Raw genomic sequence first — 12410 nt, 5'->3', positions numbered from 1 at the left:
GAGTCCTGGCTATGCCCATGCTTCCTACACCAGAGATGGGAGCCAGCCACCTAAGTGTCCCCCTTCCCCTCTCCGGTCTACTTCAGTCCGCTCCAGCCCATGCGCATCCCCAGCCCTGTCCCCCCCACCGTATCGCAGCCAGCACTCAGTCTCCCCAGCCCCCCAGTCAGCCTGCATCACACCGCCTTTTCCTCTGCCTCTCCACGGCCCAGGCCTGCTGTCCTACACCAGCCACGCCATATTGGTTTGAATGGAAACAGTAACAACAATAATAACAATAACACCACTAATGGAGGATGGGTCGCAAATCACCGGAAGCCACCGTTAGCGAGTGCCAATAGTATACCCCATCCCCATGATCCTCTTTGGAGTGGTTCTACTCACACTCTCAACAGGGTGGCAAGGCCCTTCTCTGTCTCGGAGCCTAGCTCACGAGTGCAGTCCCCATCCCCTTCTCCCTCCCCATCTCCATTCAGCAGGATCTGCTCCCCTCCCCCAGTCCAGAATCATACAGGCCCCCTGATGAACAAGCCCCCCAACCCTAGAAGCACCCGGGCAGGAGGGGCTTGCCCCTTCAATCACCTGGGCCTCTCCCTGGAGCTCCCCAGGGCCTCCTCAGCCTGCTCCTCAGGCATAACCTCCCCTCCGCCCATTGGGGTTCCTGTCCATGTCTGGGGAGTCGCCGCTCCTCAGCCGCGGAATACCAAATTGGCATTTCCTTTCTCCTCCATTGCCTCACCCACATGGATAGATGTTTATCCCCCCTCCATTCAGAGAAGCTCCAGCACCACCTCCCCTCCCCCATCTGGTTTCTCCCCATGCTCTCCAACCCATTCTCAGAACCTGCAGAGGACCAAGGGAAGCAGCCTGCCCTTCCTTAGCCTGGCTGACCGACCACCCAGTCCAGTCAGGAATGGGAGGGGGTCTTGGGGAGAGAGCGAAGGGTGCAGGTCTGTGGGTGCGGAGCAGGAGTCTGGGTTGATAAGCCCCCGAGGGGGATCCTGCTCCTACAGTGGCTCCCCATCCTGCATCAGCCCCGGGGCCTTGTCCCCTGTCAGACTGGCCCCTGGGAAGAGCACCCACGGCGAGCAACACTTCACCAGCATTGCCTGGCCCGACGTGCGAGAACTCCTGACCAAGTATGACAGTGGGGACAGCCCTGACCAGAGTGCTCCAACCTCCCCTGTCTGGCCTCAGGATGAATGGGGTGACCCAGACCTTGGGGAGGACAGTTGCCGGAGCCACCTGATCTGTGCCTATGTGCCTCGGGCCTCCCCAGCCCCAGACACGGGTGCGCCCATCCAGTACCCTCATAGGAGTGAGCCAAAGCCAGAGGACACCTCCTCAATGCAGGCAGCCAAAAGGACTCTAAAGACTAGCTATGCTACCACTGTGAACCTGCAGATTGCTGGCAGTGGACGTATCACTTCCTTCAGCAACACCCAGGTGAGCCTGAACCAGACCTTATCCCCCATGGTAGACAGCCAGGGCAGACGGAGGGTCAGCATCAGTGCCTGCAACTTTACCCTTCCCGGTCCCCAGAACTGCAAGAGGCTGTGAGGGGCTACGGCTGGGCGACCTCCTCCAAGGTGACTTATGCCTCAGTGAAAGTCTAAATAGGCACTTTACCCTGAAACAGTGGTGTTCATAGGGATCCTATGAGATATAACTCCAGGTAATATGGTAAAGAATTACATTAGACTTAATTGGACAGTAGACTGAATCACCTGTTCTTTCAGATGACAATCTAACAATGTCAGGAATTCTGCAACCAACCCCACATATCACCGCCCGGCCACCTAGATCACTGTCCAACAGGACACCGACTGAACCCACAGACAAATTAGTTTGCCAGTGTCGTTTTTCTTCGTATTTTTGTTGTTTGTTGTTTCAAAATCAATTCTGTTTATTCTGTTCCAAAAAAAAAACGATGTCTTGTTTATCAAACTCCTGCGTTTGTGCTTGTGGCTGGCATGGTAAAAATGGTCCATTCTTTTTTATTTTTTTATTTATGAACTAGTCTTATTTTGTCTGCATTTCTGGCACTTAATTGTATGTCTTTATTTTGCACAATGTCCTCAGCTGTGTGCGTAGTTAAGACGTGTCTGTGAAGGTAGCTTTTATTTCAGACCAAATCACGATGTTGATGTTTTTATGTGTTCTAACCTATGTAGTTTTACCAGTGGTTCATGTTGAAAAAAATTGATTTATTTGGTTACACAAGAGCAGAAAATAAGGGAAAATAAGAGCAACAAATTTCAGGGAAAACAAAGTGCAAGAACAGGAATGGTGACTCGACCAACATGCATTTTTATTGCTACACAACACAGTGTCTTCAGGCTACATTGGCCCGTTTTGATAGCATAGGCCTAACTACTTTTTTAAGTACAGTATTTAAATATCAGATTTGAAATTATGTGAACTTCTGTGGTCAAAAGACTCAAAGAACAACCACTGTGTCTATTACTGATGTGCATTTCAGTTATTTGTACTCCTATAATAATAAAAAAATATTAAAGACCCTTTGATGTTTTCTGTCTCCTTTATAAATCCTCCAATTATACATTATGATAGTTTAGTCAACATCCTGGAAAACAGAGCTATTGTTGTGGAAATTCACCACTAAGGACTCAAATTCAAAGTAAATTAAGCAATCTTTATTATCACGGCCCGGAGAGGTTCACAAACTCAATATAAGCCCAATGAAAACTCTGAAAAGGGGGTTCCCTTTCAGTCCTTATATACTGCTACACATACAAGTTATATAACCATGATTTACATTATTCATTATTAACGTTGATTCCTGCATGTGACTGACTGATACCTGACGAGGCTTCTTCTCTCAAAGCTGAGACATTGTATCGCGTATTTAGTCCCAGATATTATTTATTTTATTTCACCTTTATTTAACCAGGTAGGCCAGTTGAGAACAAGTTCTTATTTACAACTGCGACCTGGCCATGATAAAGCTGTCACGGCTCACGTCGTAATGAGGATCGGACCAAAACGCAGGTACGTGTTCATGATTCTTTATTAACCAAAACACTTGAACAAAATAACGTGAAAAAAACGAAACAGTTCTGTAAGGTGAATAAACTATACAGAAAACAACTACCCACAAAACACAGGTGGGAAAAAGGCTGCCTAAGTATGATTCCCAATCAGAGACAACGATAGACAGCTGTCCCTGATTGAGAACCATACCTGGCCAAAATATAGAAATAAAGAAACTAGAATGCCCACACTAGTCACACCCTGGCCTAACCAAAATAGAGAATAAAAGGCTCTATATGGCCATGGTGTGACAAAAGCAAAGCAATGCGACCAATACAACACAGAGTTACACATGGGATAAACAATTGTACAGTCAATAACACAATAGAAAAATCTGTATACAGCGTGGGCAAATTAAGTAAGGGGGTAAGGCAATAAATAGGCCAATAGTGGCGAAGTAAATACAATTGAGCAATTTTACACTGGAATGATATGTGCAGATGAGGATGTGCAGGTAGAAATACTGGTGTGCAAAAGAGCAGAAAAACAAAAACAAATATGGGGACTTGGTTGGATGGGCTATTTACAGATGGGCTGTGTACAGCTGCAGCAATCGGTAACCTGCTCTGACAGCTGACGCTTAAAGTTAGGGAGGGAGATATAACTCTCCAACTTCAGTGATTTTTGCAATTTGTTACAATCAATGGCAGCAGATATCTGGAAGGAAAGGTGGCCAAAGGGGTGTTGGTTTTGGTGATGACCAGTGAAATATACCTGCTGGAGCGCGTGCTACAGGTGGGTGTTGCTATGGTGACCAGTGAACTAAGATAAGGCGGAGCTTTACCGAGCAAAGACTTATAGATGACCTGGAGCCAGTGGGTTTGGTGACGAATATGTAGCGAAGACCAGCCAACGAGAGCATACAGGTCACAGTGGTGGATAGTATATGGGGCTTCGGTGACAAAATGAATGGCACTGTGATTCAATTTGTCGAGGAGACTGTTGGAGGCTATTTTGTAAATGACATCGCCAAAGTCAAGGATCGGTAGGATGGTCAGTTTTACGAGGGTATGTTTGGCAGCATGAGTGAAGGAGGCTTTGTTGTGGAATAGGAAGCTGATTCTAGATTTAACTTTGGATTGCAGATGCTTAATGTGAGTCTGAAAGGAGAGCTTACAGTCTAGCCAGACACCAAGGTATTTATAGTTGTCCACATATTCTAAATCAAAACCGTCCAGAGTAGTGATGCTAGTCAGGCGGGTGGGTGGGGGCAGCGATCGGTTGAAGAGTATGCATTTCGTTTTACTAGCATTTAAGAGCAGTTGGAAGCCACGGAAGGAGTGTTGTATGGCGTTGAAGCTCGTTTGGAGGTTTGTTAAAACAGTGTCCAAAGAAGGGCCAAAAGTATACAGAATGGTGTCGTCTGCAAAGAGGTGTATCATAGAATCATCCGCAGCAAGAGCGACATCTTTGATATATACAGAGAAAAGAGTCGGCCCAAGAATTGAACCCTGTGGCACCCCCATAGAGACTGCCGGAGGTCCTGACAACAGGCCCTCTGATTTGACACACTGATCTCTATCTGAGAAGTAGTTAGTGAACCAGGCGAGGCAGTCATTAGAGAAACCAAGGCTCTTGAGTCTGCCGATAAGAATACGGTGATTGACATAGTCGAAAGACTTGGCCTGGTCGATGAAGACGGCTGCACAGGTCTTTTATCGATGACGGTTATGATATCGTTTAGGAGCGTGGCTGAGGACCAACAGTGACCAGCTCGGAAACCAGATTGCATAGCGAAGAAGGTATGGTGGGATTCGAAATGGTCGGTGATCTGTTTGTTCACTTGGCTTTCGAAGACTTTGGAGAGGCAGGGCAGGATGGATGTAGGTCATATATAATCAAGATGGCGCCGATAGATAGAGCAGTCGTGCTTCTAGCTCCTAAACATCTTTGCAGTTTTTTGTTTTTATGTGTTATTTCTTACATTATTAGCCTAGAAAATCGTTTGTGTTGTTACATACAACCGGAAAAAAACTTTTGGATATCAGAGCGACGGTAACTCACCCACATTACGACCAGGAATACGACATTCCCAAATTGGATCCTTTATTCGTACCCCCAGGACAATTGAACTGACCCAAAACAATGCCGGCGGAGAAGAGGTCGTCCGACTCAGGAGGCATGCACACCACCCACCACTTCCGAGTATATTACTCGCTAATGTTCAGTCTCTGGATAATAAAGTTCACGAGCTCAGGGTGAGTATCTCCTTCCAGAGACACATCAGGGATTGTAACATACTCTGTTTCACGGAAACATGGCTCTCTCGGGATATACTGTCTGAGTACATACAGCCAGTTGGGTTCTCAGTTCATAGCGCAGAATTGAATAAAGATTTCTCTGGGAAGAAGAAGGGCGGGGGTGTATGTTTCATGATTAACTACTCAGTGTGATTGTGATAACATACAGAAACTCATGTCCTTTTGTAAACCCAACCTAGAATACCTCATAATCAAATGCTGACCATATTACCTCCCAAGAGAATTCTCTTCCGTTATAGTCACAACCGTGTATATTCCCCCTCAAGCTGATACTACGACAGCCCTCAAATAACTACACTGGACTCTATGCAAACTGAAAACCACATATCCTGAAGCAGCATTTATTGTTGCCGAGGATTTTAACTAGATAAGCTAATCTGAGGAAAACACTACCGAAGTTCTACCAACACATTGACTGTAGCAAATCTGATCGTGACTCCATTTTTCTCCTCCCTTCCTATACGCAGAAACTCAAACAGGAAGTACCCGTGCTACGGACTATTCAATGCCGGTCTGACCAATTGGAATCCATGCTTCAAGATTGTTTTGATCACGCGGACTGGTATATGTTCCAGGTAGCCTCTGAGAATAATATATGTGAACACATAGATACGGTGACTGAGTTTATCAGGAAATGTATAGGAGATGTTGTACCCACTGTGACTATTAAAACCTACCCAAACCAGAAACCGTGGCTAGATAGCAGCGAACCACCACATTTAACCATGGCAAGGTAACTAGGAATATGAATTTAGCTATTCCAACCTTAAAGGTAATCAAAAAGGGAAAACCTCAGTACAGAGACAAAGTGGAGTCGCAATTCAATGGCTCAGACCTTGAGACGTATGTGGCAGGGTCTACAGACAATCACAGACTACAAAGGGAAAACCAGCCACCGCAGACAGTGACCTCTTTCTTTCGGTTAATCTAAACACCTTTTTCGCCCTCTTTGTTGATAACACAGTGCCACCAACATAGCCAGCTACCACAGACTGTGGGCTCTCCTTCTCTGTGGTCGATGTGAGTAAGACATTTAAGCGTGTTAACCCTTGCAAGGCTGCTGGCCCAGATGACATCCCTAGCCATGTCCTCAAGGTATGCACATACCAGCTGGCTGGAGTGTTTAGAGACATATTCAATCTATCTCAGTCTGCGCTCCCCACATGCTTCAAGATGTCCACCATTGTTCCTGTCTCCAAGAAAGCATAGGTAACTGAACTAAATGACTATCGCCCCGTAGCACTCACTTCTGTCATCATAAAGTGCTTTGAGAGACCAGTCAAGAATCATATGACCTCTACCTTACCTGACACCATAGACCCACTTCAATTTGCTTATTGACCCAATAGATCCACAGACGATGCTATCGCCATCACACTGTACAATGCCGTATTCCATCTGGACAAGAGGAATACCTATGTAAGAATGCTGTTCATTGACTATAGCACAGCATTCAACACCATAGTACCCTCCAAGCTCATCATTAAGCTCGGGGCCCTGGGTCTGAACCCTGCCCTGTGCAACTGGGTCCTGGACTTCCTGACGGGCCGCCCCCAGGTGGTGAAGTTAGGAAACAACACCTCCACTTCGCTGATCTTCAATGTACATGCTCAGCCCCTGGTCTACTCCCCGTTCACCCATGACTACGTGGCCACGCACGCCTCCAATTCAATCATCAAGTTTTCTGACAACACAACAGTAGTAGGCCAACAATGACGAGACAGCCTACAGGGAGGAGGAGAGGGCTCTGGGAGTGTGGTGCTTCAGGAAATTGCAGAGAGAGCACCCCCCTATCCACATCGACGGGACCGCAGTGGAGAAGGTGGAAAGTTTCATGTTCCTCGGCGCACACATCACTGACAAACTGAAATGGTCCACCCACACAGAGAGTGTGGTGAAGAAGGTGCAACAGCGCCTCTTCAACCTCAGGAGGCTGAATAAATTTGGCTTGGCACCTAAAACCCTCACAAAAGTTTTACAGATGCACAATTGGGAGCATCCTGTCGGGCTGTATCACTTCCTGTTACGGCAACTGCACCACCCGTAACCACAGGGGTCCCCAGAGGGTAGTGCGGTCTTCCCAACCCATCACCGGGGGTAAACTACCTGCCCTTCAGGACACCTACAGCACCCGATGTCACAGGAAGGCCAAAAATGGATCAACAACCACCCCAGCCACTACCTGTTCACCCCGCTATCATCCAGGAAGCGAGGTCAGTACAGGTGCATCAAAGCTTGGAACCAGACAGAAAAACAGCTTCTATCTGTAATCCATCAGACTGTTAAATAGCATTTTAGAGGCTCCTGCCCTCTATATATATATATATATATATATATATATATATATATAGACTTGAATTCACCGGCCACTTTAAAAATGGAACACTTGTCACTTTAATCATGTTTACATATTTTGCATTACTCACCTCATATGTATATACTGTATTCTAATCTACTGTATTTAGTCTATGCCGCTCCGACATTGTTCGTCCAAATATTTATATATTCTTAATTCCATTCTTTTACTTTAGATTTGTGTGTATTGTGTGTATTTGTCACGCCCTGACCTTAGAGATCCTTTTTATGTCTCTATTTTGGTTTGGTCAGGGCGTGAGTTGTGGGGTGGCCATTCTATGTTTTGTGTTTCTATGATTTTCTATTTCTATGTTTTGGCCGGGTATGGTTCTCAATCAGGGACAGCTGTCTATCATTGTCTCTGACTGGGAACCATACTTAGATAGCCTTTTTTCCCACCATTCTTCGTGGGAAGTTGACTTTGTTTAGGGCACATAGTCTTTAGCTTCACGGTTTGTTTTGTAGTGTTTATTGTTTTGTTCGGCGTCTTTTTTTCTAAATAAAGGAATATGTAGCTTCACCACACTGCATCTTGGTCCTCCTCCTTCAACAGCCGTGACAGAACTTCCCACCACCAACGGACCAAGCAGCGTGATAAGGAGGAGCAGCGTGTAATGGACTCCTGGACATGGGAGGAAATCCTGGACGGAAAAGGACCCTGGAGGCAGGCTGGGGAGTATTGCCGTCCACGGGAGAAACTGGAAGCAGCTAAAGCTGAGAAGCGACACTATGAGGGAACACGGCTGGCAAGGAAGCCCGAGAGGCAGCCCATCCCCAACATTTGGGAGGGGCACACGGGGAGTGTGGCAGAGTCAGGTTGGAGACCTGAGCCAACTCCACGTGCTTACCATGGCGGGCGCCATACTGTTCAGGCACCATGTTATGCGGTGGAGCGCACGGTGTCTCCAGCATGCGTTCTTAGCCCGGTGCGCTACATCCCAGCTCCCCGCCTCTGCCGGGCTAGGGTCACCATCCAGCCAGGACGGGTTGTGCAGGCTCTTAGCTCGAGACCTCCAGTGTGCCTCCACGGCCCAGTGTATCCTGTGCCTCGGCCAAGGCCTCCTGCATGTCTCCCCATCCTGGTGAGTTCTGTGCCTGCGCTAAGAACTAATCCTCCTGTATGTCTCCCCAGCCTGGTGAGTCCTGTGCCTGCTCCCAGAGCCAGGCCTCCTGTGTGTCTCTCCACTCCAGTGATGATCCATTGCACGAAGCCTCCAGTGATGATCCATGGCACGAAGCCTCCAGTGATAGTCCATGGCATGAAGCCTCCAGTGATGATCCATGGCACGAAGCCTCCAGTGATGGTCCATGGCAAGAAGGCTCCAGTGATGATCCATGGCACGAAGCCTCCAGTGATGGTCCATGGCAAGAAGCTTCCAGTGATGATCCATGGCACGAAGCCTCCAGTGATGATCCATGGCACGAAGCCTCCAGTGATGGTCCATGGCACGAAGCCTCCAGTGATGGTCCATGGCACGAAGCCTCCAATGATGATCCATGGCAGGAAGCCTCCAGTGAAGAGTCATGTCACGAAGCCTCCAATGTCGGCCTCCAGTCCGGAGCCTCCAGCGACGGTCTCCAGTCCGGAGCCTCCATCGACGGTCTCTAGTCCGGAGCCTCCAGCGACGGTCTCCAGTCCGGAGCCTCCAGCGACGGTCCCCAGTCCGGAGCCTCCAGCGACGGTCCCCAGTCCGGAGCCCGTAGCAAGGGTGCCCATTCCGGGGGCCCACAGCGAGGAAGCCCAGTCCTGGGCCCGCAACGAGGTTGCCCAGTCCGGAGTCGGCAGCGAGGGTCCCCGCACCAGAGATGCCACCAAAGTGGGGTTGAGCCAGCGGTGGAGCGGTGTCTGCGTCCCGCACCTGACCCGCCAACGCGGATAGATGCCCACCCAGACCCTCCCCTATTGGTTTAGGTTTTGCGGCCGGAGTCCGCACCTTTGAGGAGGGGGGTACTGTCACGCCCTGACCTTAGAGATCCTTTTTATGTCTCGATTTTGGTTTGGTCAGGGCGTGAGTTGAGGTGGGCATTCTATGTTTTGTGTTTCTATGATTTTCTATTTCTATGTTTTGGCCGGGTATGGTTCTCAATCAGGGACAGCTGTCTGAGTTTTCATCTGTATTTTTCGTAGCTGTTTACATACCACCACAGTCAGAGGCTGGTACTAAGACAGCATTGAATGAGCTATATTCCGCCATAAGCAATCAAGAAAACAGCGCTCCTCATGTCCAGGGACTTTAATGCAGGGAAACTTAAATCCGTTTGACCAAATTTCTATCAGCATGTTAAATGTGCAACCAGAGTAAAAAAAACTCTGGACCAACTTCACTCCACACACAGAGACATATACAAAGCTCTCCCTCGCCCTCCATTTGGCAAATCTGACCACAATTCTATCCTGATTCCTGCTTACAAGCAAAAATTTAAGCAGGAAGCACCAGTCACTAGATCAATAAAAAAGTGGTCAGATAAACAAATGCTAAGCTACAGGACTGTTTTGCTACCACAGACTGGAATATGTTCCGGGATTCTTCCCGAAGGCATTTAGGAGTACACCACATCAGTCATTGGCTTCATCAATAAGTGCATCAATGATGTCGTCCCCACAGTGACAGTACGTACATACCCCAACCAGAAACCATGGATTACAGGCAACATCCACACTGAGCTAAAGGCTAGAGCTAACACTTTCAAGGAGTGGGACTCTAACCAGGAAGCTTATAATAAATCCCGCTATGCCCTCCGACGAACCATCAAACAGGCAAAGTGTCAATACAGGACTAAGATTGAATCGTACTACACCAGCGCTGACGCACGTCAAATGTGGCAGGGCTTGCAAACCATGACAGACTACAAAGGGAAGCACACCCGAGAGCTACAGAGTGACACGAGCCTACCAGATGATCTAAACTACTTCTATGCTCGCTTCGAGGCAAATAACACTGAAACATGCATGAGAGCACCAGCTGTTCCGGAAGACTGTGTGATCACACTCTCCGCAGCCGATGTGAGTTAGACCTTTAAACAGGTCAACATTCACGAGGCCACAGGACCAGACAGATTACCAGGATGTGTACTGCGAGCATGCGCTGACCAACTGGCAAGTGTCTTCACTGACATTTTCAACCTCTCCCTGTTCGAGTCTGTAACACCAACATGTTTTAAGCAGACCACCATAGTGCATGTGCCCAAGAACAACACCAAGGTAACCTGCCTAAATGACTACCGATCCGTAGCACTCACGTCTGTAGCCATGAAGTGCTTTGAAAGAATGGCCATGGCTCACATCAACACCATTATCCCAGAAACCCTAGACCAATTCCAATTTGCATACCGCCCCAACAGAGCCACAGATGATGCAATCTCTATTGCCCTCCACATGGCCCTTTCCCACCTGGACAAAAGGAACACCTATGTGAGAATTCTATTCATTGACTACAGCTTAGAGTTCAACACCATAGTGCCCTCAAAGCTCATCAATAAGTGAAGGACCCTGGGACTAAACACCTCCATCTGCAACTGGATCCTGGACTTCCTAACGGGCCGCCCCCAGGTGGTAAGGGTAGGTAACAACACATCCGCCATGCCGATCCTCAACACAGAGGCCCCTCAGGGGTGCATGCTCAGTCCCCTCCTGTACTCCCTATTCACTCATGACTGCATGGCCAGGCACAACTCCAACATCATCATTAAGTTTGCCGATGGCACAGCAGTGGTAGGCCTGATCACTGACAACAACGAGACAGCCTATAGGGGGGATGTTAGAGACCTGGCTGTGTGGTGCCAGGACAACAACCTCTCCCTCAACGTGATCAAGACAAAGCAGATGATTGTGGACTACAGGAAAAAGAGAACCGAGCACGCTTCCATTCTCATCGACGGGGCTGTAGTGGAGCAGGTTGAGCGCTTCAAGTTCCTTGGTGTCCACATCACCAACAAACTAACATGGTCCAAGCACACCAAGACAGTCGTGAAGAGGGCACAACAAAACATATTCCCTCCAAGGGGGCTGAAAAGATTTGGCGTGGGTTCTCAGATCCTCAAAACGTTCCACAGCTGCACCATCAAGAGCATCCTAACTGGGTGCATCACTGCCTGGTATGACAACTGCTCGGCCTCCGACCGCAAGGCACTTCAGAGGGTAGTGTGAACGGCCCAGTACATCACTGGGGCAAAGCTTCCTACCATCCAGGACCTCTATACCAGGCTGAGTCAGAGGAAGGCCCAAAGACTCCAGCCACACTTGTCATAGACTGTTCTCTCTGCTACCGCACGGCAAGTGGTACTGGAGTGCCAATTCTAGGTCCAAGAGGCTTCTAAACAGCTTCTATCCCCAAGCCATAAGACTTCTGAACACCTAATCAAATGGCTACCCAGACTATTTGCATTGCCCCCCTCTCCCCCTCTTTTACACTGCTGCTACTCTCTGTTGTTATCATCTATCCATAGTCACTTGAATAACTCTACCTTCATGTGCACATTACCTCAACTAACCGGCTCTGTACAGGTTCCCCCGTATGTAGTTGTGCAATTGTTATTTTACTGCTGCTCTTCAATTACTTGTTTCTTTTATGTATTTTTCTTATCCAGTTTTCATTACTGCATTGTTGGTTAGGGGCTCGTAAGTAAGCATTTCACTGTCAGGCCTACACCTGTTGTATTCGGTGCATGTGACTAATAAAATGTGTTTTAATTTGAATACAATTTGATTTGATTTGTTTATATCATTATTGTTGGCGTACT

The 12410-nt window shown here is 47.9% G+C and overlaps 1 protein-coding gene across 1 annotated transcript; it reads left to right on the top strand.

Moving 5' to 3' along the window:
* On the top strand, window positions 1–2523 carry LOC135546167 (uncharacterized). The gene has a single exon (XM_064974362.1). It carries the CDS (start codon window positions 100–102, stop codon window positions 1558–1560), a length of 1461 nt encoding a protein of 486 aa, XP_064830434.1. The 5' UTR covers window positions 1–99; the 3' UTR covers window positions 1561–2523.
* The last annotated feature ends 9887 nt before the right edge of the window (window positions 2524–12410 follow it).

The sequence above is a fragment of the Oncorhynchus masou genome, chromosome 9 (genome assembly GCF_036934945.1).
Source record: "Oncorhynchus masou masou isolate Uvic2021 chromosome 9, UVic_Omas_1.1, whole genome shotgun sequence".
Lineage (NCBI taxonomy): Eukaryota > Metazoa > Chordata > Actinopteri > Salmoniformes > Salmonidae > Oncorhynchus > Oncorhynchus masou.
The sequence above is the reverse complement of the archived record's forward strand: the minus strand, read 5'-3'. Positions and strand labels throughout refer to the sequence as shown.